This window comes from Lissotriton vulgaris, chromosome 7, assembly GCF_964263255.1.
Source record: "Lissotriton vulgaris chromosome 7, aLisVul1.2, whole genome shotgun sequence".
NCBI lineage: Eukaryota > Metazoa > Chordata > Amphibia > Caudata > Salamandridae > Lissotriton > Lissotriton vulgaris.
The window spans coordinates 968,806,486-968,832,748 of NC_141695.1; the positions used below are offsets into that span (position 1 = coordinate 968,806,486).

Below are 26,263 nucleotides of genomic sequence, written 5' to 3' on the forward strand. Positions count from 1 at the left end.
CATTTCATGTCTGAGGGAGTATGCGAGTTGTTTAAATAATGCTCAACCAATGGTACAGTTGTAATTTTGCAGTGAATGCGCGATTGGTGCTGCATAATTCGTTTCTTCACCTCTTTTGTTTTCCCAATGTAGAATAAGGAACACGGGCATTGTATGCAGTAAATGACATTCTTGGACAGACAATTCGAATGGTGTCGCAAAATCCATTTTTTTTCATTTAGAATACACACTTTTGCAACCATTGTGGTTGCACAGGCTGCACAATGTCCACATGGATAATTCCCCACTACAGGCATTAAACCCCACATATTTTGTAAAGTTACTGGAGCAGGTTCATTGTATGGTCTTACCAAATGATCTCTTAAATTTCTGGCCCTTTTTAAAAGCAAACCTCGGTTGCTTTAATTGTGGTTCCATTTTTTTGTATAAGGTGCCAGTTTTCAACACAATTTTTTTTTATTATAGTGGACTCTGTTCCAAACGTTGTGACACAGGTGATCGAATCAGATTCCCTTTCCGGATGATTTTTCACTTGTAGTAAGGCATGTCGGTAATAATACCAAGCCTGTTTTATCGAGTGTTTCACTAAGCTGTAAGGGTAGTTTTTCATCACCAACGTAGATTGTAACACTTTAGCCTCTTTAAAATATTCCTCCCTTCTTGTACAGTTGCGTCTAATACGCAAAAACTGCCCAAAAGGGAGATTATCGCGCAAGTTGCGCGGATATTCTAACGGTGTATTCCTCACTGTAGGTTTTGTATAGAGGCTCACAGATAACCGACCCTCCTCATTCTAAATGGTTAAATCTAGGAAACCGTATGACCGTTTATTACATTCAATCGTAAATTGCAGCTTGGTATCCTGCTCATTTAGCCAAGAGTGAAACTCATGTAATTAAGTTAAGGTGCCTTCCCATATTAAACATACATCAATGTATATCCGATATTTCTGTATATGGGAATAAAGGGGATTAATATTGTAAATCACTTCATCTTCAAAAGCAACAGATTCGCTATGTGGTGCAAACATTGCGCCCATGCCTTTCCCTTGGCCATAGAACTCTCAATTAAACATAAAATAGTTTTGTTCTAGAGCAATTTTAGCACAATCTACAATGAAATCAGTAGGGACCTGGTGTGGACAAGGTCTCTCGTCCAAAACATCTCTAATGACTGATAGCTTCTGCTTGGGGTATGCTTGTATACAAGCTTTCTATATCCATTGTCATAAGGATATATGTGTATCATATGGTTGACCTTCCAATTGTGTTATAACATCTGAACTATCCCTGGTATGAAATAGTGTAAGGGGAACAAAGGATTTGATTAAGAAAATCGGTATTCTCAGCCAATGGCTTTAGAATAGATTGACAACGAGCAACAATGGGCCTGCCAGGAGGGTGTGTACTATCCTTATGGATCTTTATTTATAAAGGTAGCGTATACAACGCTGGTATAGAGTATCTTATTTTAGTTTAAATATTCAAATTCCTTCTGGCTAAGCCAAAGACCTTCACAACCTTGAACAGTAAGATTTGCAATTTTTTCCTGATCTCAGTAGGATCTCTCTAATTTTCCATAATATAGTGGATTATTCAGTCTCCTTAGTACTTCTGCATCATAATCGGTCTTATCCTGTATGATGGTGCTACCACACCTGTCAGCCAGTTTAACAATTATATCAACCCGACTGGCAAGTGCTCCCAAGGTCAGATGTTGGTCCTTGGAAAAATTGTATTAAATTTTTTTTCCTTCTTGGAACATTTGTTCTACCTCAGTTAAGACAACATTCTCAAAAGTAAGAAGTTCATTGGGCATAAGGTTAGTTGCTGGAAAGAATCTAGAAGAACATCGTAAACCAGTAATGTTGTTCTGTGTAGTCAAAGTAGTCTTACTGAAAAAATATTTTAACCATAATGTTCTGAAGAATTTATACATTTCAACTTGGGTGGCAAATGAGTAGTTTCTATTGGTTGGAACAAAGGATAAACCATTGCTCAAGAGCTCAATCTTTGTTTTAGCTTAGTTCATGTGTAGACTAATTAAAAATAGGCACTATTTCCATAGTTGGATTAGTCTGATTGGCCATTACTGGTATTTTCATTAATGGTTGAATTTACCATTCGTAGTAACCGTTTCTTTGGCGGAACCCCAGAGTGTGCTGGTTCCTGAACCAGCCTCTTCTCGTGTTCCGAGCCCAACCTCTCTTTGGTAGTTGGCCTCTTGATTTTAAGAAAGGATTATGCACTCTTCCAAATCTGTAGTTTGGAGTACTCCCTCGGCTGGTATTTGTCAGAGCTTGAAGATGCTGTGTCAGAGAAAGAAGTATGTTTTGGGACACAATTAGTCTGATTAGGGTTTTGTTGAAGAAAATCTTTCTTTAAATAGGGTTAAGTGCCTTCCCTACAATTCCGCCGCTACTGCTCGAACAGCCAGGTCTTGAGCTTCTTCCTGAAGGGGAGGTGGTCCTGGGTCAGGCGCAGGTCGGCCGGGAGGGAGTTCCAGGTCTTGGCGGCCAGGTAGGAGAAGGACCTTCCTCCTGCAGTGGCTCTACGGATGCGTGGGACGGCGGCGAGGGCGTGGCTGGCAGATTGGAGGTGGCGTTTGGGAGCGTAGAAGTTGATGCGGTTGTTGAGGTAGCTCGGGCCTTGACCGTGGAGAGCTTTGTGTGCGTGGGTAAGGAGGCGGAAGGTGATTCTCTTGTTGACCGGGAGCCAGTGCAGGTCTCTTAGGTGTCCGGAGATGTGGCAGTGCCGTGGGATGTCGAGGATGAGTCTGGCTGAGGCGTTCTGGATGCGCTGGAGTCTCTTCTGGATCTTGGCGGTGGTTCCGGCGTAGAGTGCGTTGCCGTAGTCCAGTCGGCTGGTGACGAGGGCCTGGGTGACGGTCTTCCTGGTCTCCGTGGGGATCCACCAGAAGATCTTCCGAAGCATGCGCAGGATGTCGAAGCATGACGAGGAGACGGCGTTGACTTGCCTGGTCATGGAGAGGGAGGAGTCCAGGATGAAGCCCAGGTTGCGTGCGTGGTTCGTCGGTTTGGGTGCGGTGCCCAGGGCGGGGGGCCACCAGGAGTCGTCCCAGGCGGATGGCGAGGAGCCCAGGATGAGGACCTCCGTCTTATCAGAGTTCAGTTTCAGGCGGCTCGTCGTCATCCACTCGGCTACCTCTTTCATCCCTTCGTGCAGGTTGGCTCTGGCGGCGGCGGGGTCGTTGGTCAGGGAGAGGATCAGCTGGGTGTCGTCGGCGTAGGAAATTGTTGAGGTTGTGTTGGCGTGCGATGGCCGCGAGGGGGCTCATGTAGACGTTGAAGAGAGTAGGGCTCGGTGGCCTCTGACTTGTACGGTGGTAGGCGGACTCTCTGTGTTCTTCCGTCGAGGAAGGAGACGATCCAATCCAGTGCCTTCTCCTGGATTCCGACGTTGCTGAGGCGCTGTTATTTACATTGATTTCATTGTGCATCAGCAAACCTAAATGAAAACAAAAAGGATGTAATAGCTTCGATGTTTCAGTCTCTAACGGTCTACAAGATCCACGAGACCATCTTCAGGAAGGTAACGTTGCACCATAAATCTAATACAATAAAAACATTCATAATCAACATGTGGAAAAACCCGGAGTTCAATACCATTGTCTGCTCTTAACTCCATTTGATAATGGAATTAAATTCACCCTATGTGCAAAAAAACAGACAAGTGCGTGACTAAAAACCACACCAAACTACAATTGTTAATGTTTGTGGACTTGCAAAACCACTACTTATCAACTGTACCACTAGTCCTAAAAATCCGACCGTGATTGGTAGTGACCAAAACCACCATATAACCGGAGATCTTACATGAAGGTAAGATGTAGGTTCCAGATATCTTTCTAGTTTCTGGAACCTACAATCTAGAACAGGCCCATAAAAACACAAGACGAATCATCAGGATACATGCAGAAAAAAAATCGACGACACGTAAAAACACAAGACTAATCAGGGTACAGCCCTGATTAGTCTTGTGTTTTTACGTGTCGTCGATTTTTTTTTTTTTCTGATATAATTGATTGAATCAAATATATACAAAGTATAAAATACAAATTCATGAGAAATTCCCTGATTGTTGAAAAAAATGTTCACGCACTTGACTGTTTGAAGCATCAAGTTATAGATGTATGATTCCTCAAGGTACACTTGTATTTTGTTATTGATTATACCCAGTTCCTTGGGGACTAGTGGGTTGCCCTATTTTTGTATTAGCACATAATAGATCTTTAGGGTCCTAAATGTACTCCATCTGAGGCCACATTGTCACCTTATCTGGGCCTTTCCCTAAATTTGATTACTGGGCGCAGGTGAAACGCAGATATCAAAAATATAAGTGTAGAATAACCGCTTCTTCCACAGGTTTCCTTGCTAGATATAGAAGCCACTTGCACAAAAAGTAAATGAAGTCTGCTTTTATTTATTTGTTAATTAATGCTACTGTTAGCCAGGAGGTGACTGGCAATACATTGGTTAAGCGCTAAAATTACAATTCTGGCTAGATAGTTGGCTGCAGGATTCAGGCGAATTGTGTGTAGCTGAGGAGATTAAAATGAAATTACAAAATGGGATGAGGGGCTTTTTGAGAATTTTGAATGAACGAAAACCTGCAGTTTTCATCACATGAGCTCCCAACATAAATGCATTGAAGTGTGTGTATGCATTTCTAGTGACTAATTGTGAAGTTATGGAAAGGGCTGATGGATAATGTTCATCCTACTGAATTAAGCATTGCAGGGCTACACAGATATTGATAGTGCTGATTACATTGAGAACCTTTCAACATGGTGTTTGTTTCTTATTGTAATTGTATAATAAACCTGATAAAACCTTCCAAGAAGAAAACAATCTGGTTCTTAATGGATTTTTGTCATTTTGGTATTTTACTCCTAATATGTCGCTCTCAAAATTGATAGTTTAGTTTAACAGGGTTTTTTTTTTCGTTTTGACTTTTCCTAGTGCACTGTTTACATGCTTTCTACATTCCCTTTTATTTAATCCTGACTGCTTTGTGTTGCGTTACCAAGGATTTAGGACAAGTTTATTTTAATTTGACACTTAGCGTGCGGTGGCCTGAACATTTTGAGGTGCACAGTGGTCTACCCCATTTAACTTTCATGCACAGGGTAATTTGTGCCTGAAAAATAAATTAAAAAATACTAGGGGTGAGAAGGTGGCTTGGGTGGAGTGGGTTTTAATCCTTTGATTAATATCAAAATAATGCTTAGCCCAATAGCCAACACCAAATGGTATGGTTTTTCACTAGTTCCAAGTAAGGTGGAAATGCTATGCAGGACTAGCGGCTATTTATGCACACGTTGAATAATCTAGAACATTTACATTGTTCCTATTATGAACCGTTGACTCCTTGCTGTTCTTCCAGATCCGGTCCTTGGTTAAAGAGCGTGGTGAACAGGACAAGCGACTCCATGACCTTGAGGAGGAATTTAAGAAGACTGAAGCTAAACTGACTGCAGCAATTCGAGAAAAATCGGCTCTGGCAGCTAGCATAGTATCATTGGAAAGACAGCTTGCTGACTTGCAGAAGGCTAATGAGTTAATGAAAGTCAAAGTAAGACTTGTTCTAGATTGGGAATCGCTGGGAACAGCTAGTAATGCTAGTCAGTCCCCTGGAACTTGTCAAACTCTATGGTTGATCTGCCACAATCAGTAGTTTAAAAAAAGAATGGGCTTCTAATTTTAAAGATGTTGGGCTACTGTGATTTTAATTGAGCAGTTTGTACAACTACTTGGGACAGATGCGCTGATGCACACATTTAGACTGCAGCTACTGGTGGTTCACTTATCCTTTTGCATTTAAATGTTATATAATTTTTTCTGACCACTTGAGGTTGTGGAGTCAGTTACATCTCCCAAATAGAAAGTTTGGTCTTCCAAATGTCCTTTCGTTCCTGCAAGTAGCTAGGAACGAAGAAAAAAAAAACGTTGTATAGACGGATTGTGTCTTGTCTGAGTCGAATGCAAACCTTTTATTTTCTTGCAGTAACGTTAGTAGAATTAAACACTTACTCGCCGAACAAATACAATTGACATTTAACTGTTGGCACTAGTGAGTTTTTCCTTTGACTTCTAGTCCTTTAATTAGTTTTCAGGAATTATTTTTCCAATAGGTTTTTTACTTTTATTATATTTATTGGTCATCTAGAATCACGGTAAAATCATAACAGCAATTATACATCACAGTAGATTATACCGAAAATGGCAGTACATTCCATTCAGAGGTAGGACATGTTCCTGGGTACTCCCAGACAGTATTATCATCATCCCAGAACCATGGTGGCCTGCATGAGACCCCTCCATCTCTTGTGGGGTGAGGACCCCTTTCATGGAAACATCTATAATCATGGCGTACCAGGACCTCGCGTCCTCTTCCAGCTTGTCATCTCTACTAACTCTTCATGTGGTTTAGCTCTGCTGTTGCCCAGTTCTGTATGTCTTTGGCCCAACTCTGCGCTGTGGGGGGCATCTAGCTCATCCACCTTCCAATAGATTGTCTTATGCTGTAAAAACAATATTGGTTTGACCAGTGTCTCTAATGCTTTTGCTGAATTTTGTAACTTCTGTTTTAGTTTTCAGATGACAGCACAAAGAAAAAGATTAACAGCCTTTGTGTGGAATTGATGGAAGCCAAGAATAAGCTTGAGGTTAAGGATAAGGTAACTTCAAATGTTTGTGTTAATATTTTTACTGAGGTAGTTCAACCCCTCCGACCCACACATTGTTTCTCATTGTGAGTAAGTGCCTCTGTTGCATGGTTATCCCCCAACTTTTGCCTGGTGTTGATGGGTTTCTAATGTAGTGCACAGGGTCCCTGCCAACCAGTTCCCCTGTGCCGGTGCTCCTTCCCTAAAACAAACCCCCCTAATTGGTAGTTCTGCCTCCTGTAATTCCCTAGTAAATGGTACCTTGGGTACCTAGGGCCTGGAAGCGCAAGAGGTTCCTTTAAGACCCATCTCACTGCGACAGTGCCACTGTGCTGGCAGCTTTCATGCCCCTGTGTGAGAAAGTGCCATCTTTCTTGCACGGTATGCCCCCACTTTTTACTGAATTGCTGATGAACTTTGAGAGTGTACCATGGGCTCCTGCCAATCAGGTTCTCAGGGCCTGCGTTCCTTCCCTAAAACTATGTTGAAGCTAAAACCCAATTGGCATCTTTGGCCACATATCAGCCCCTGGTAAATGGTACCATATGTACCCAGGGCATTGTGACCAGAGAAGACCCCTAAGGGCTGCAGCACTTACTGTGCCACCCTTAGGGGCCCTGCACCCTGACACACCCACACACACAGCCTTTGCAGGTTGAGTGTCCCGGTGCAGAACTGAGCAGAGTCGACATGGCACACATCCCTGTGTGCCATGCCCACAAACCCCCTGCTCTGGCAAACATCAGTCACCCCTCTAGCTGGGTTCCCTATGCCAGTGGTGTGTGCACAGGTTTATGAGCCCCTTGCCCCTACAGTGCCCAGTAATGTGCAGTAATGCCATTAAGAGTATATGTCGGTGGGAGGTTGTCATTACGAACTCCACAAAACCATAATGGCTACACTGAAGACTGACAAGCTTGATATCAAACTTCTCAGCACGTTAAACCCAAACTGATGCCAGTGTGGGATTTAATGTAAAATGCACTACATAGGTCATCTAAGAGACGCCCTCTGAAACCTAACTCAGAATCCACGTCTTGTTTGAGAGGCTTCCTAGGCTGCCACACAGCAGACCTGTTGCTGGGCCCCTGGGTGGAGAGCCCCCTGCTCTCCTGGGCCTGCAACAATGTACATCCTGGGGGTGAGGTGCTAGGTCTCCTCCCCTAGGATGGACAGGTGGAAGCTTCAAAGGCATACTGCCTTTGTGAGCTTCTCCAGACCACTTGCTGTACTCAGGAACTGGCCCCCACTGGTTCTGACCCCCACTCTGGTGGGAAAACTGGCGGGAAACCCTGCCTGAGGAAAGGAGGTGTGTCAGCCGGTGCCAACTCCACCCCTCAGGTGGGAGAAGTGAAGCACAACTCCGGGCTCCAGCTATCTTGAGGATGGACAGACAGACATCCTCAGATCCCGATTTCGAAACAAAGGACCAAAGAAGACTTGCCGTTCAGCTGCTAACTAGGACTACGCCAACTGACTTTGCCCTAGCCCTACCGGCCTGTTGATCCTTGAACCTGCTCCTGCTAAATCCCAGCGTCTCCTGCGGACAGCAACCTCAAGAACCCCTGAGGACCTGCCTGCCTTGACCCTCTTAGAGACTGGGACTTCCATGAGCAGTGGTTCTGCTCAAACAGCAATCCCCCTGGTGCCAGCCAGGAACCGCAAATCCAGCACACTCTGAACCCGCCGAGCCCGGCCTGTGCCAGAGTGGACAAGGAACCTGAGGACGTCCCGGCGATTCTGACCTGCAATCCAGTGCCTCCAACCGCGACCAGCAGAGGGTAAGAATTTGCGACGTCAAGGCACACCGGTGACTCCCGGCTTCCTGTTGCCAACTCCGGGTGCCCACCTATCCTCCAAGATCCCAACTTACCCCTCGAAGTGTTGGTCGCTCCTGAAAAATCTTCGTCCCCGAGCCTGCAGCCTTTGTTCCCTTTTCAAGATCTCCATTGAATAACATTGAGCGCCCGACTGCTCAACAGCACCCTGCACCCAGCCGCCCGAGTACAACCTTGGTCCTAACCTACTACCCCATTTACCCTGAGCAAGTGACCAGGAGCCCAGCTCCCACATTCGCATGGGCTGCTAGCCAGCAGCCACCAACCGAAGGCCCACTGCTTCTTATTGGATAACATCGGGCCTAACTGCCTCTGCACCCAGCTGCCCCAGTGCTGCTGAGGGTTTACCAACTGTACCTTCCTGACCCAGGGAGACCCCGGAGTCTATGCTCAATCTTAACTCTGCCAGTAGAGTACTTGCCTAAAAGCAGATAACTCACTTTTCTTTTGTAGGCTAACCTTGACTGGTTTCACTTGGAAATTCTTCTAAGTGTGGAGTTCTGAAACTTTAAAATCCTCTAAAATCAACCGAACGAATTCTGATTTACTCAGTTTCAGGAGAGGCCTCAGTGCTGCATCTTTCAGCCCAGTACGGACCATCAAAAGTCATTTTAACCGTACTTACCAATAACTTGAATTTCCTTCCCTAGGATATCATTGTCTGCTTTTGCTGGAAAAGTTTCTTAGTGTCTATTTTTGAAACTTACAAATATTCTTTAAAAATAGTGCCAACGATAAAAACGTAATTACTTGCCTGTTTTAGATAATGTCCCAGTGCTGAACCTAGGAGCCCAGAACTGATTACCAAAGTAACGTGAAAATACTTCACCTGCAAATTGAATTTCCTTCCATAGCATAACATTGGTAATTTAAACTGGAAAAGTTTCTAATTGTCAACTTTTAAAATACAATAATATTCCTTACAAATCAATACTGTAACCAAAACACTTTTTCTTAACTGTTTACATGACCTGTCCCAGGATTGAATCTAGGATACAGTCCTGAGGTTAGACCAGTAATCTCTAAAGTAACTAATTGCATTTAACTGGAAATTCCCATTGAGCTCAATGTTGCATTGTTTGAAATTGTGTTGCCTATTGCAACAACTGTATCTATTGTAATCATAGTCTATTGCAATCAGTCTATTGCCTATTTGAAAAGTAATTAACCAAAGTAACTCATACTGATACCTTGTTGGTTCTAAAATAAAACAATATCTTTTGATACAAAACCATTGGCCTAGAGTTCAGTTCTTGAGTGTGAAACCTTTTGCTGACTGAGTGTGTACAACAAATGCTTTACACTGTCCCCTGATACTGCCTTACTGCTCGACCAAGCTACCACTTTAGAGAGTAAGGTTATATCTAACTTAAGCCTCTGCCAAACCTCTGGGGACTGTGGATTCTGTACACACTGTACCTTACTTGGGTCAGCTTTTTACAGTCACTTTCTTTCTCCCTGTGAGGGAGACCATGACAGTCAACATGTCACCTTACCAGGGTGCCATGCCAGCCAGCCAGCACTGCCTGCCAGCATAGATAAGTCATTCCTCTAGCAGGCCTCACAACCCAAATGCAGGGTTCACTATACTAGAAGTGAGGGCATATCTGCATGAGCAGTTATGCCCCTACAATATTTGGCACCATGTCCCAATATTGTAAGTGCCAGGGAAGCCATAGAGTACATGGACTGGGAACTCAATAGCTAGAGTTCCACAGCACCATGATGGCTTTACTTAATATTGGAGCGTTTGATACCAAACTACTCCGTTCAGTAAATACTCATTGATGCCTTTGTGGGATTTATTGTACCATGTACCCAGAGGACTCCTCAGAGGTTCCCCCTGAATCCCTACCTAACCTGGTGTGGTCTCTGACAGGCTATAGGTAGCCAACCACAACCAGATAAATTTCTGGGCACCTGGTAGAGAGCCCCTGCTATCTGGGACCCGATACCATGCACATCCTGGGCAGAGGTGTCATGCCTCCTCCCCCCCCCCCCCCCCCCCCACCCCCCCACCCCCCCCCTAGGATGGGCCAGAACTCGAAGAGGGAAGGCTCAAAGGCCTGCCTCCTTTGTAACGCGAGCCCCAGCCTCTGCTGCTAGCAGCAGATGGCAGCCCCTGGTTTGCTTCCCACTTCGGGCAGGAAAATTTTAAAAAGCTGTGTGTGCCCATCACTGCCAACCCCACCCCTGAGGTGAAGCACAACCTTCAGTCCCCTCGATCTTGAAGTTTGGGAGGGGGGGGGGGAGGGGGTCCAATCAGGGCTAGGTTTGACCCTTCACACAGGAGGGTGGGCATAATAGTGTAGACACCCAAGGTAAGGTGGCCATTGGTTCGAACTGCTACTCCCCTGAAACTCCTCCCAAATAGGGTATTTACGTGGCTACCGCAGACCTGATCCTCAGATCTACGACTACTTAAGAGAGAAGACACCCTGCAGCAGAATCCAGAAGACAACTGGTTGACCCCGGCCCTACCAGCCAGTATCAAGCTTCAACGAACCTTCCACCTGTCTGGCAACAGCGACCTCCAAAATCCCAGGGAGGACTGTTGCCTTGTCCAAAGACTCCAGATCAGGGTGAATCTTGGTCCCCAGTCCACTCTGGATGCCCACAACCCGAGAGAGGCTCACCTGTTCAGTGACGTCTCCCTGGCGAACCTGATCTAGTGTCCAACGTTGGCTGACCTCTCCTGCCCTCTACGACGGTGCCTGTAGTGTGAACTTAGACGCTCCTCTTACCCCCCCCCCCCTACATTCCAACTCTCCTCTGTCAGTGGTTCAGTGGTCTTCCTCCAACATCCTCCGATGCCACACCTGCAGCCTCTTTAATTACAAGCAAATCCTCATTTAAGAGCAGTAGGAGCCCAACGTCTAATTTGCACCCTGCACCCGGCCACCCCCTGTGCCACTGGTGGTGTATGTTGGGTGCTGCCTTGTGCTTTACACCGTACCCTCCACCCCTCTCGTTCTTGTGCTAACCCCAAAAGCTTGGCCCCTGCAACTGATTTACTTACCTGCAAGCAGTTCTGCTCCAGGCACCTCCATCTGTCTTCATAGGAAAGCATTGTGTCAAACTCCAATCTTGACCTCTGCACCCAGCCATCCCTGGGCTGCTGGTGGTGCAGCCTTGGTACTTGCCTAACCCCTGGCCCTTGCTGACTTTTGGCTCAGAAGACTGAAAGGTCAATGCTTACCTGTTTAACCGCAATATTATTGTCTCCATAGGATAACATTGGACAGGTTGAAAAAAGGTTGTCCACTTTTGAAAGTGGAAAGTATTTTAATTAAAAACATACATGCCTTATTACGAAAACTGAAACCTTAAAATAGTACAAACAGTAGTTTTATAAAATTAGTGTTGATCTCCTTCCTGAGTCGTGTGTCCAATAAATGCATAGTACTCCTTTGTGAGGCCTAATGCTGCTCGCCCACACTACCACTAATAGAGAACTTTGGGTTTTAAAATGAGCCGTGTACACTTCTGGGGAACCCCTGGACTCTGTGCACTGTATTACTACCTTGTGATATCCTACACAGAGCAAGTTTCCTATGCTAATCTACTCCCTTCCCGCTTCAGGTAATTCAGTTCGGGGGTGTTGGTACTAAAGATTGAACTACAGATTTTGAAGGGCAGTTTTCTTGCTTACAAAATGTTTTGAGAGCTGGAACACATTAGCCCTGTTAGTCTTAGATCACTCCGTTGGTCTTCATTCAGTGAGCTTGTTGAAAGTTTGTTGATATTATGGTGCTCTTTGTACACTTACTTCTATTGGCTTGATTAAAAACCTTTACTATTCCCTTTAGGAGCTCTGTTCTCACCAGATAAACTTTGACGAGCAGATCAAAGTGTTGAACAACGATTTGGAGGCCTCTAAAACTACTTTAAATGCATTGCAAGAAAAGAACAAGTATCTAGGTAAGCACACGTAGTTCTTGTCTAGGAACTGGACCTAGGTTTGTAATGAGTGGCAGGTCTCTGCACTTTTTGCCCCTGGATGGATCACTGCCAATAACTATTCTCTCAGTTTTATTTTTATATAATATTTTTAACTGTCTTGTTTGGTGAATTTCTTAGCCCTGAATATCCTACACTGACTTGTGCAAGACTGAATACCTCTGTTGAAGGAACCTGTATACTAGGTTAGTGTCATATGACATTGACCAATTTGTCCAGCTCTTCAGTTCCAGTCCTTGTCTTGTGCTATTCTTACATTTGCCATCACTCCATCCCTAGGCTTCACTGACTTTTTTAAATGTTATATATGCATAGTTAGTTGGGTTACCATGTTTTTCAATTACTAAGGTATGCCCTTAGCCTTATTACTGACTTTTTACATTTCTGTTAGTGTGTATAGTTTTGCTTGTGCTGTAATCTCTTCACTTATCCTCCTTGGGGACTAGTCCAGTGCTGTTGTAAAATTCCAAATGTTCACATGCACATTGGCCACAACATGTGAAGAGATTAATCGCCTAAGCTTCCATCAATGAATAAGCACAGCTACTAGATGTGGCAGTTGCATAATAAGACCACTTCTGCCATACCAGCTGAACTTTACTGCAGAAGCCACACTTCATTGACTTCTTCAAATCTATTCATCCATGTAGCTCTTTGCTGCCTGATTCCAAATTCTTTTTGACTCAATGTTCTCCATTGTTATGTAGTTTAAGTTTTGTCTGCTAAATTTAATTGCTTCATCAATCTGTGAGGCCACTACGACGCTGACGAGCCCCTTACTTTGCCACCAGCAGCTCTCCTCACAGCCCCCAGCACCTGTCTCCCCCTCGCTGCCGCAGCCTCGTCCACCTCGGGGCGGCCGCTGTTGAGGGAGAGACCACAACATCCAGGGGGCTTTGCGGCAGGAAGCCGCGCGACAAGACTTCCGCGCCTGGAGGCGCTTTTAAGAACAGTCTATCCTCCGCGTCGCAGGAGAAGCCCGGGACAAGGGCGGGACAGTCTGTGACAGTCTGGGACAGACATGGGCGGGGCTATCCCCTGTTCATCTGGATCAGCAGTCTGTCCAGTTACAGAGACTTTCAAGGTACTGTTGGATTGATGGGCCGTTGGAATCCTGTCGCTGCCGTTCGTAGCGTATGGAAGCCGAGGCTGGATTTTTATCTTAGGCTAAAGGGCGTATTACAACAATGGGGAAAAGAAAGTCGATTGAAGGGTGTTCAGATTTTGCAAACCCGCAAAAAAAATCTAAATCCCTACATTCTGCATCTAATTGTGTCCTTTCAAGTATTTAATTAATTGTAGAAGATTGTGAGGAGATACTCAAGGGGGCCCCCGAGTACAGAAGAGCTAGGTAACAGACTCCGCATTAAAGGGCTCAATTCAGAAGAATGATAAAATAATACAGTCTATATTCCTAAAAAAAACTCCACACGCCGGTCCTGTTGAAATCCATCTTCCTAAAATAACCCCCATCACGGTTAACGTCATCCAAACACAGAAGGGATGTAACTTGAATAGAATTGGGGAGACTCCATCCAACATAATAGAGATCACAGTCGGTGGGGACAAGACTGCAGGAGTAGAGGGGATTGTTTGTTCCAATAGATATGCCGCGCTGGAAGGGGAATCCAAAGTTACGCGAGTTACTACAACAAGTTTCTAGACCCGTGGAGCCATCCGGAGAGAATACAGTAGTACGTCCCAGTTGCCTGAACTTTAACGGTCATATTTTAAAGAAAATGGGATGGTTAGGAACAGAATTAGCGCAAATAAAAAAAATTGCTAATTGACCTAAATAAGCAGGGAGGAAAGCATGTTGTAAGCGCCCCTCAATCCCTGGGTCCACCGGCAACGGCTGAAGCCTTTAAGACACGAATAGCATCAGCAAGTGGTACCAATGCTACTGGGATGATGGGCACTTTAGTGATCACCAAGCAGCGGTGAGGCCTAATCGGATGAAACCCTCATCCAAGCAAATTCCGCCTCCAAAGGGCCTTATTGCAGCAAGAGGGCTGGCTCCCAGTAACACACCACAAATAGAGGATGATAGGGCAGCATTGGGGCGCAGTGGCAATCCTAGCTCTTATGTAGAGGCAGTGAAGCAGAAGGGCCCAATACGAGGAACAAATGATTTCTTGGGGAGCAATAAAAAATATCTGAGACCCAATAGATACAAACAAAATGGAAAATCGGGGGGGATGAAAGACCCATTACCCAGAGCAGGATACCTAATAAACCCATGAACACCACTGTCTTTATGACCGGGGTACTGAAGCTTAGCCCGAACACGTATGAGAGTAGCAATTCCATCTCTAATAAAGCTGTTCACTGGCTGCGAGATGTGAGAGGGTGCAGGTCCGTCATCAGGGAAGATTTGATTATGGTTAAAAGATTGTCCCTGTGCAGCTCTGCTACAGATTGCATAGAAATATAACTAGACAATATGGAGATTGCTGACAACTTGGTGTCCCTTGAGTATAGAACATCTCCCCCGGCGTATTCAAATATACAAATCCGACAGTCACCATTATGGTCAAAAGCTAGTCATCAGGATGAATCAGACCTCAATATTATAGATTGACTAAGTATAGGAAGCCAGCCAAATAATGTTACACGCACACGCTTAAGTCAAATGACTGAGTTTCAGTCTGACACCATTGTAAGTCCTGTTGTGCCGGGGATGGAGACGCCACTCATTAAAGGACCCATCGGGTTGATGGAGACCGGAGACCAAGAGATAAACAATCAAATCATGATAGAGGAGGGTATTCTTCCTCAAGCTCCTGTTAAAACTGTAGAGGGTAACTTAAACATAATTAACCTTGTCTCATGGAATATAGCAGGCCTCGAAAAAATTGTCCATCCCAGAATGGAATGAATTTATTGCGAGGTTTCAGATCGGTCTGTTTCAAGAAACGTGGAGCAGGATCCCATTACATAAGAATGGCTATGCGACCTACTTTATCCCAGCGACTTCGATAGGAAGAGGGCGCCCATCTGGCGGCCTCCACATATGGATTAGTGTAGCGCTTAATTGGGTTGTATCGATCCATAAGTTGCCAACAGAGGACATATTATATATTTCTCTTAAAGGTCCCCACGCTGATTCATCTATGAAATTGTTCTGCGTATACGCCAGGGGCACCCCAGTGGGGCCAAATTTCTCCAACGATAGCAGTTCTTGATGGAACACTAGCAGGTGTTCCTCCTTTGTCCAATATTATTGTAGGCACATATGAACCCCTTGCTAAAGATGATGTGTTGGGTACTACTGTAGAGGACACTAGGCAGTCGATTCCTCCCCTAAATTTGGCAACTATCAAGAGGTTGTCACCACAAGCTATACAACTAAATGCTTTAACATTAGAACATAACTTGCACTCTTTAAATGGGAGGACCCGCTCTGATGCAAACGGGGCTATGACGTTCAATAGACTTAGCTACCCGTCTCACATTGATTATATCCTGTTGGATACTAGATGCTGGGGGAGACTGGTGGATATGGAGGTCAAACAAATGCAGGATACTGATCACAATCCACTCTGCATGACAATCAAAGGGGGGAGGGAGTTGCTAATAGAAAGGGGCCCACTAATGATTGCTAAAGAAGTAATCCCTTTGCATTGCAATCGCAGGCTCAAATGGAATAGAGTTATGTGTCATGAGGACAATCTGAATAGCATCAAGGAGCTTGTACAAATAGAAATTAGAGACCTTTTGGCCTCTACGGCCACACAGGTGAATGCCCGAAGTTTTGATTTACTTGACTCCTATAAAAAACTAATAGAGAAGATTGGTACCTTCTTTACCATGGGGGAGACTAGAGGGTCCTCAAAGATCAAAGTACGCAAGAAGGGAACCCCCTGGTACACAGCTGATTGTAGGGCAAAGAGAAAGGCCATATCGTCCTCAATTAGGAGTAAAGATGAATTAGCAGTGAGGGTAGCCAGAAAGGAATATCAAAATAGTATTAAACTGACTAATAAGGAGTGGGAGGAGGAACACTGGCAGCAACCCAAACAAGCGTCCTGCCTGAAATTCAACCAGGTTCTGGAACTTGATAAACAAACTAGAGAGAAGGGGTGCAGAGCCTATACCGAACCATATAACCGAGGGCCAGTGGTATACCTACTTTGCTAAATTGTATTGTGATATAGCAATCACGGAGCAATTTACGGTAGGACCAACTGCATTTGTAAAAGAGAATCATAGCCAGGTTGATCCCTTTTCTGCAAGTGAAGTACACAATGCCATTATGAATATATCCCCTGGTAAGGCAGCAGGCCCAGATGGGCTCCCTGGTGACCTATTACGGTATGCACCCAAGCTGTGGTCAGATGTCATTGCCCTCCTAATGAATATGATCCTCCAGGGACACTCTGTCCCTGAGTCATGGAAGGGTGCTGAGGTAGTTACTATATTTAGGAAAGGCGATTGGGAAGACCCTGCCAACTACAGACCAATACGTTTAATTGATACAATCCAGATAGTAGTAGGCAGGGTCATAGTCACTAGAATGGGGTCCTGGATAGAGGAAGGAAACATACTCGCCCATTTCCAGGCAGGCTTTAGGCAAAATGTGGGTACAATGGATCAGGTCTTTAGGTTTTGTGCCATATATTGGAAATCTGTGACTGTCACGAAGGGCAGTCTATATGTGGCTTTTATTGACTTAAAGAACGCATTCGACCTGGTCCCTCGTGATCATCTCTGGGAAGTGTTGCTGGACATGGGGTTCCCGAGTTATCTTTTGGAGTTTATTGTAAAGCTCCATCAGGATAACTACGCCAGAATTAGGTGGGGGGCCCAAGGACAACCAACAGGGAGGGTGCCTGTACAGAGGGGGGTCCGGCAGGGATGCGTGATGGCTCCGACACTGTTCTCCCTCTTCATCAATTGGGTGGTAGACCATCTGAGGGATGATTCTGCTGATGACCCGGTCCTGGCGGGGGAGGAAACACCTACCCTCCTCTTTGCAGACGACACCCTCCTAATGTCCAACTCCATCGGGCCTCCAGAGGCTATTAGATAGATTCAGTCTGTTTTGTGATGAGCGGGGGCTCATTGTAAATACCACCAAAACTAAACTGATGGTATTGTCTGCATCGAAAAAAGCTAGGAGAATAAACATAACTCTCAATGGGTCCCCACTAGAGGTGGTGGAGGAGTTTGACTATCTGGGTGTCAGAATCAATAACCGATTGAAATGGGACTCACATGTTGCCAAAATGCTCCTAAATCTCAAAAGAGCGTCTGGAGCTATTTTGAGAAACCAGCGCGTGTCTATTAGCAGACCGGTAGCCCCTGCTCTGGAAGTCTATGACGGCAAAGCATTGACCTCTGCCATCTATGGCTCGGGGCTGTGAGAATACCGTGGATCTGGTAAGAGCGTACAATAAGTTTGTGAGGGACTTAGTTTCCCTCCCGCTCTCAACACCGTTAAAACCCCTTTTTGCAGACCTGGGAAAACATTCAATTGCAGATATAGTGCGCCTCCGTCCTTTGCTGTTCTGGGTGTGCCCGAGAACGACACCAGAACTGGCAAACTATGCCCTGGTTTTGGATGAGCTGATCACCCTGAATGGCTTGAACAAGATTCAGTGGTTGAATAAATTGAGGCAGTTGGTTGTGAACCTAGGTTTGGGAGAGTTTGTAAAAAAAAATCTATTGGGAGTGGGTGCAGGCAGAGGAATCAAAGTATAAAGCGGGGAGTGCTAACTAACCGATTCATGGAACATAAGCCCACTAAGCAGCTCGAACCTTTTCTGGATTTCATCTAAATCCCAAGAAACAGATCTTTTCTTGAAAATGAGATATGGGATACTCCCATTTAATAAATTCATCGAGGGATGGAAAGGAACGAGGACCCATTTGCATACCTGTCCTGGTTGCCCATCCACGAGTGAATCTCTACCCCACTTCCTGTTCGCTTGTAAAGCATACAAAGTACCTAGAACTAGATGGCTAAAGCCTGTATGTAGGGAGTTGTGTGTGAGAGATTTTAGGATAGCCCTTCGTATTCTCTCAGACACTACATCTCTGGTTATTGTATGCAGTGTTGCTAAGTACTTAGCAAAGGCTTGGTTTATACGCACAATGCTGCTTAACTCTGTAACAACTTAGACCATGTTACCTAATCTGGCCATTAAGCCCATCACTGTGTATGCACTTTATGACTTTTTATATAACCAGTCGTTTTAATTGTAAATACCTTATCTTATCTAATGAAATGAAATGAACATAATATTTTAAATATCTTGTTTTTATGTGTGAATTGTTTGTACTTTTATATGTACATATCGAATAAAGTATTAAGTAAGTTAAGTAAGCTAAATTAAAAGCCAGTGCTTTTGTCACTGTATCACAGAACTGAGACCAAACCGGTATGATCCATATGCTGCAACGACTTTGCCTCAGGCAGGTTAGCTCTGTGAACATTGAATGCCAATTGTCTTCCTGATTGTACACCCAAGCATTGACCCATCCAAAGCAAATTAACTTTCCAGATCACAGGAAGCAAGTTTTGTAACTAGACCGCTTGGCTCAAAATCCTTAAATAGGTCTAGGTTTGGCTGACTTTGTGGCTTGTGCTCCACTTGTCTTTTGCTGAGTATTTCCAATCCGCTCATATCATTTGGTGAGCGTTTTTTTTTTATGTGTGTTTTTTGGGGTGGGGGGGGGGGGGGTAGTTGGGGGCCTTGTGCCCACCCCGAACTTACCTTAACTCTAGGAGATCAACCTCTTCAGCCACTTTACTCAACTGTGAGCAGTCCAACTTCGAATACCCCCTATCTCCAATGATTAACATTGGGCGTGTGACCCAAAATTTGGTCTCTGCAGCACAGGGGCGACAGAGTGCACTCTTGATGTTTTGAACCTTGATTGGTGTTAACCCCATAACTCTGAAATTTAATTTGTAACCTAGAAATTGGTACTGTCCACTATTTTTAAAGTGTTAATCTTTTTTCCCGAACAACATATTTACTATTTTGCGTACATCTTGGTCTCAAAATAAAACTTGAAAGCAGCATATTTTTCTAAAATTTGTATGGATCTCGTTTTTGAGTAGTTTATTTTATTGATCACTGTGTGCATACCAAATGTCTTAACACTCCTGTTTTAGGCCCAAGACTGCACAATTAGATACCTTTGGGTTTACATTGAGCCCTGTACACTTCTGGGAATATCTCTGAACTCTGCTTGATATAACCACTTAGTGGTATACATATACATAGCCAGCTTCCTACACACCCAAAGGTGATCCAGAACTGCTGAGCCAAACGTACGTTGCCGAGCAGCAAAGGAAGTTCTTTTAGGGCCACTCTTGCTTGAAGTAGAGTACCTGGACCCGTTCCTACTCTCGAGCCTAGTCCCAGGATGTCCAAACACCCTGCGTTTTCATACTTGTTCATCAATTGAGCAGTTTCTGCAGCCGATTCTTATACGCCCTGTATTTCATCATCCTGTTATGCAACAGATGAAGGTAGTCTGATGTGGGCCTTCTTGCATCACTGGGGGTTGCGATAAACATGCCAGAGTCATTCCTGACTCCTTTTCCAAGGGTCCCTTTCATCAGAGCCATCCTCAAAATGGGCATTCCCTTGATCGAGGAGTCAGGACATTCAGGCTATGATCAGATGTTTAAGTTGTCTCTCTACTGGGGCTTGGTGAGGATGGATCAGAGGCTCATTTGCTTACTGATTTCCTGCATCCTGCTCGTTGGCCATACCATGTAGTACATGTGAGCACTGCAGTGAGATCTGAAGTCTCCAAGTGCCCAGCACCAAGGAAACCTCCAGGACTCCTCCAGGTTTTGAAGGAGATGACAAAATATTTGCTGTGGTCGTTTCTCATCCACAGTTGAACCAGTGGTAAATCCCTTTTGTACCACACCCCAAGCTGACTGATAGACCAATCAATGCTGGTTTAGAAGCTCATCTAGGAGAGGTGGAAATCTAAAACTGGTCTCCAGCAACCTGCTGGAGTTGCAGGCTATAATTGAAAGCCTTCCTGATGTACATTCTAAGAAAGCTCGGTCTCTGAGACACATTCTCCCTAGACTAGAGCATGGGACTAGTGTACGCCATCACACCACTACCTCTCGTGCCCAAGCTCTGAAGATCCGGAATGATTTGTCCCAACGCATCCTAGTGGCTCCGGATTGGGCCAGGAAAGTGGTACCAGACACTTCTGGGCGAGAGCATCTATCCTCCACTTGGATCTTCTGTCGCAGCAGAAGGGCCTGCACAATCTACACTTCAATGAGTGGAGATTGAGAAGCACTAGTAGACTTTATCCTATCTTCCTTCTGAAGTTGTGGTTGTCGTCCTTGCAGCCTGTATCCTTCCAAATCTTTTTATGACTGCTAGGACAAGTCTGTTGCTTGGCGTAGCACCTAGTGCACTGACTTTCTGCAGGATAAAATGTTGGATGCCTTACTGTTTTTCTCAGGCTCAGCGACTTGCAGTATGCATTGTTGAAGGTATTTTTTCTACTTTTATGGCCTTTTTTGCAGCTACTGTCCGTTTTCAAATTGCATGTAGTGATGCTTCTCAAATATTTGGTCCACACGCTTCCTACTAAAGCTTTTGTGATGCCCTTGTGGGACCTTAATATGGTGCTTTCCTTCACTGTGTATTCCTTTTGACACTCTTGCACACTCTCCCAATCGCACTCACTCCTTTAGGATCTCTGCTCCACCTTTCCCCTCCATGGTTTGAACCCTAAAAGCCATTTATTTTTACATTGATCATATAAGATGGAGTGGACAATCTGCTCTTTTTGGGGTTAACGGGGGTTGGGGGAGCATCGGTGATGGCCAAAACGCAGCCTAGAGAAAGGTTTAAGGCAAATTCCACCAGGGCTGTGGCTGCTGCATTAGCATGTGTAGTGCCTGTCCTTGATATGTCGGGCTGCAACATGGGCTTAGCCGAATATTCTTCACTGCACTGCCTCCTCGTTCTGTGTAATGGACTTTTCCTCCTAAAGGTTCCAAATTGGAGATCTGCACACTTGCACGAACAGTTAGCTGTTGAGTGATTCATCTGAGGGTGCAGACTACTTTCAGAAAGATACTGACATCGAGACGCTTGGGTCTAGTTTAAGGCTTCTACGGTTTTCATTGCTCCTGCAGAAAATGGAGAAGAAACTGCAAGATTTCTTCTGGAGTGGAGCTGGCCTCCTGTGGAGTCCCTGGGCGTGCAGGTCTGTTTTGGAGGCAGTCCTGTTTGGACTGAACAAAAACAAGCCTTAGTGCTTGCAGCAGGCTCCAGTGCCCTTGGTATTGGTGTTTTGCGGCTCCTTGGGGTTCCAGCCAGCTCCAAATTTAGTGGGGAGATGGAGTAGGGTGACCTCTTGCTGGGTGGCTGCTACGTCAGTGGACCCAGTGGTGGGCAGATCAGTGTACCGGATGTTGTTGTCATTACCTATAGGGAATTTGCTCTTCCACTTCAAAGGAGATGCTGGCTGGTTGACCAAGTGCTGGCAGCCTTTCAAGGCTTATGGTAGATGTGCAGCTGTAGGACAAGTCTGGTGTTGGCTACTGTTGGGACAGTAGCTGGCAGAGTTTGGTGTCAATGTCAACAACTAACCCCCTGTTCTTGCTTACTTCGGCTTTGTCCATCTTTAGGAGTCAGTCTAATCGAAGTTCCTGGAGTCAGTTGGCCACCTAAATACTGAATTTAGGGTTGTTAAGGAGGGGTGAGATGAAGGGTAGTTTCCAATCGGCTACTTACCCTGGGGTCACTACACTCATGTATAACCACTTCTATGGTGAGTAGGCATTTACAGTGTCCCAGAGTTCCTAGTTCCACCAAAATCAAGATGATGGAACTCTTCTTTCATGAAGCACATCAAGCAGCCCACCTTAGGGGTGTGACTTGCCTGGAGGTGCCATTTGTATAGCTAATTTCCTGCCTGGCCTGGGCCTCGGAGCAGGAGGGTTGCATCTCCTGTATCTTGGGGAGCCAGGATCTCCTATCTAAGGCGGCAGGGGCTTTGAAACCCCTGGCCTTGATATGCTAAATCACTAGCCATCCTGCTGGAGGTGTGAACATAGTCCTCTGTAGCAGGCATGGTTTCTGGTTTGTGTGGGTTCTCACTTGCAGGGGTTTAGAAACACGTCTGTGGTGACCGGCTGGACGATACAATACCAGTCAGCCAGCACACTAAGAGGCTGGTAGGTTTTCAGGGGGCACCTGAGATGCCCTCTGGGTGTACATTTTAATACATTCACTACTGCCATCAGTATGGATTTATTAAGAATAGGTGTTTGATACCAAACACCATAGGTTTCAGTGAGGCCATTATGTAGCTGTGGAACTTGTAATTACCATGTTCCAGTACTTGTACTTAAGATGACTTCCCAGTTCACTTGTACTATCTAGCAATTGAACTAGACAGCACAGGGGCATATCTACTCACGCAAATATGTCCTTGCATGTAATATAATGCCCCTGCCTTAGGGGTATAAGTCCTGCTGTGGAGGTGACTGACCTCTATATTAGATGCGGTGACTTTGGCATGGCATACAGCATGGGTACTCAATAACCTTCTCTCAGGGGCCAAATTTACAGTGTGGTGTGTCAGAAGGCCGCACCGGTGGGGGTGGGGGTCAGTGAGGGAGGGACGGGGCTAGAGCAACAAAAAAAACTGACCGTGAGGTGGAACACTGGTCCCTGCAGCGGACGCCTTCGTCTACTGAGCTAACAGATATATATCTATATATGTCTCCCTCCCTCTCCTTACTTCTCTCTCTCCCTCTCATTTCCTCTCCTTCCTTCCCTCCCTCTCTCTCCCTCCTTCTCCTTTCCTCTCCTTCTCTCCCTCCTTCTCCTTTCCTCTCCTTCTCTCCCTCCTTCTCATTTCCTCTCCTTCTCTCCCTCCTTTTCCTTTCCTCTCCTTCTCTCCCTCACTCCCCTTCCCCCTCTTCCTCACTCCCCTTCCCCCTCTTCCCTCACTCCCCTTCCCCCTCTTCCCTCACTCCCCTTCCCCCTCTTCCCTCACTCCCCTTCCCCCTCTTCCCTCACTCCCCTTCCCCTCTTCCCTCACTCCCCTTCCCCCCTCTTCCCTCACTCCCCTTCCCCCTCTTCCCTCACTCCCCTTCCCCCTCTTCCCTCACTCCCCTTCCCCCTCTTCCCTCACTCCCTTCCCCCCTCCCTTCCCTCCCCTTCCCCCCCTCCCTTCCCTCCCTCACTCCCCTTCCCTCACTCCCTCCCCTTCCCTCCCTCCCTCCCTCCCTCCCCTTCCCTCCCTCACTCACTCACTCACTCACTCCCTTCCCTCCCTCCCTCCCTCACTCACTCCCCTTCCCTCCCTCCCCTTCCCTCACTCACTCCCCTTCCCTCACTCCCCTTCCCTCACTCCCCTTCCTCACTCCCCTTCCCTCACTCCCTTCCCTCACTCCCCTTCCCTCCCTCCCTCCCTTCCCTCCCTTCCCTCCCTCCCTCCCCTTCCCTCCCTCCCTCCCTCACTCACTCCCCTTCCCTCCCTCCCTCCCTCACTCACTCCCCTTCCCTCCCTCCCTCCCTCACTCTCCTTCCCTCACTCACTCCCCTTCCCTCCCTCCCTCCCTCACTCCCCTTCCCTCCCTCCCTCCCTCCCCTTCCCTCCCTCCCTCCCTCACTCACTCCCCTTCCCTCCCTCCCTCCCTCACTCACTCCCCTTCCCTCCCTCCCTCCCTCACTCACTCCCCTTCCCTCACTCCCCTTCCCTCACTCCCCTTCCCTCACTCCCCTTCCCTCACTCCCCTTCCCTCACTCCCCTTCCCTCACTCCCCTTCCCTCACTCCCCTTCCCTCACTCCCCTTCCCTCACTCCCCTTCCCTCACTCCCCTTCCCTCACTCCCCTTCCCTCACTCCCCTTCCCTCACTCCCCTTCCCTCACTCCCCTTCCCTCACTCCCCTTCCCTCACTCCCCTTCCCTCACTCCCCTTCCCTCACTCCCCTTCCCTCACTCCCCTTCCCTCACTCCCCTTCCCTCACTCCCCTTCCCTCACTCCCCTTCCTTCCCTCACTCCCCTTCCCTCACTCCCCTTCCTTCCCTCACTCTCCTTCCCTCACTCCCCTTCCTTCCCTCACTCCCCTTCCTTCCCTCACTCCCCTTCCTTCCCTCACTCCCCTCCCTTCCCTCACTCCCTCCCTTCCCTCACTCCCCTCCCTTCCCTCACTCCCCTCCCTTCCCTCACTCCCCTCCCTTCCCTCACTCCCCTCCCTTCCCTCACTCCCCTCCCTTCCCTCACTCCCCTCCCTCACTCCCCGCCTGTGTCACTGGGCTGAGACCATTTGCATATGAATGGGACTTGGTTTACCTCTTAGCGCCCCCTTCTGCCCCACTCTGGCCTCCTGGAATGAATCGCCTGGCCCCACAGAGCAGCAGTCTGAGTGTCTCTGCAACCGGCAGTGTTTGCAGACGCGCTTGGATATATATATTTTTTTTAACACGGGTAATATGTCTCAATGTCCGCGGGCCGCTACGGAAGGCTTGCCGGGCTGCTGCCGGGCCGTATTATGAGTACCCGTGGCACTCAGGATGTGCCATGTCGTTTTTTCTCATTTATTTGCATAATTTCATGCAACCTTAATGGTAGTCTGCATGAGTTTTGTGGGGACTGGGCACAATGCATGCTGCAGGCCTTAGGGACCCTCTAATACCCATGTCCTGGTTGCCATTTAGTAAGCACTTAAGGTGCTAAAGGTCTTGCCAATGGGGGTGCAATTTGGCCTTCTTTTAGGGAAAGAGCACTGGAACTGGTGACCTTGTGTAGAAAGCTGGCTCTTTATGTGATATACCAAAATATTTTCATACAGTCTAAAGAGCCTAGGTGCTCCCCAGCCAATGGACAGGGCCTTCCAGAGTAATCCCAAAGGGCTCTATTAGGGGATAGTGCGGTGGAGCAGTCTTAAGCTAAACACAGGAGTGCAAGACATTTGCAAAATGCACACAGTGATTAATAAAAACGATGGAAGAAAATAAAAACTGCATGCTCCATCTAAGAAGCCAGTCAAGCTGAACCAGCAAGAGGGCTCAGGTCTTGCAGTGCTCAAAAGGGAAGAGGGGGAGGGCACCTCTAGTCCGCTTTTCCAAGGTCCAGGTGTGACGGGTGTACTTAAGGGTCGGTTTCTCCTTACCTGGAGCAGTCCAGATAGAGGGGGCCTGTATGCAGAGGCTGCAGGCAAAATCTGGGAGTCCAGGAGGAATGAAACCTTGTTGGGCTCTGGCTCTGGAAGGCTAGGAAACTTGTTGGCACCATTGGCCCACTTCACATCGAATTGGAGGCTATGGTTGCTTCAGGTGCCTGGTTTGGTGGTTCCGGAGGCCCCCAAGCCGCCTCCTTTTGGATGTTTAGTCCAGGTCTGCAGGTTACAGGAGATCTTGTCTTTTTCGAAGGCAGACGTTAGAGTGTAGGGTAATAGTCAATGGGCTACTGACCCTTGGTCACTATACCCCCTAAATAACCACTTCCTATGGGAAATGGGCACAACCCTTTCCCTGAATTCCAAAGTATACCATCATGAAGACCGCTGCTTCTGAAAAATCTTGTCCACCTCACTGTAGCCCACCTTAAGAGGGGTACTAGCCTGGAGCTGGCACACCTTGCTAACTAGCTAATTTACCCGCCTGTCCAGGTTTCATGGGGGCCTTCGACAAAGGGGTCGGCTTACCCTCCTGTGAGGGGGGGAAAAAGAGGTTCTCGGTTTCCAGGTAGGTAATCGGTCTTCGGAGTTAGGGTCCGGGGGTTAGACTCGGGGGTCTCCCACGGTCAGTGTTGCACCCTCAGC

The 26,263-nt window shown here is 46.6% G+C and overlaps 1 protein-coding gene across 1 annotated transcript in view; it reads left to right on the forward strand.

Moving 5' to 3' along the window:
* Positions 1–26,263, forward strand: part of HMMR (hyaluronan mediated motility receptor) — a 488,049-nt gene that overhangs the window by 86,149 nt on the left and 375,637 nt on the right. The window contains exons 5-7 of the mRNA XM_086931406.1: positions 5,406–5,594; positions 6,613–6,699; positions 12,335–12,446. Of these exons, the coding sequence (XP_086787532.1) occupies positions 5,406–5,594; positions 6,613–6,699; positions 12,335–12,446 (388 nt within the window). The remainder of the gene's footprint in view (positions 1–5,405; positions 5,595–6,612; positions 6,700–12,334; positions 12,447–26,263) is intronic.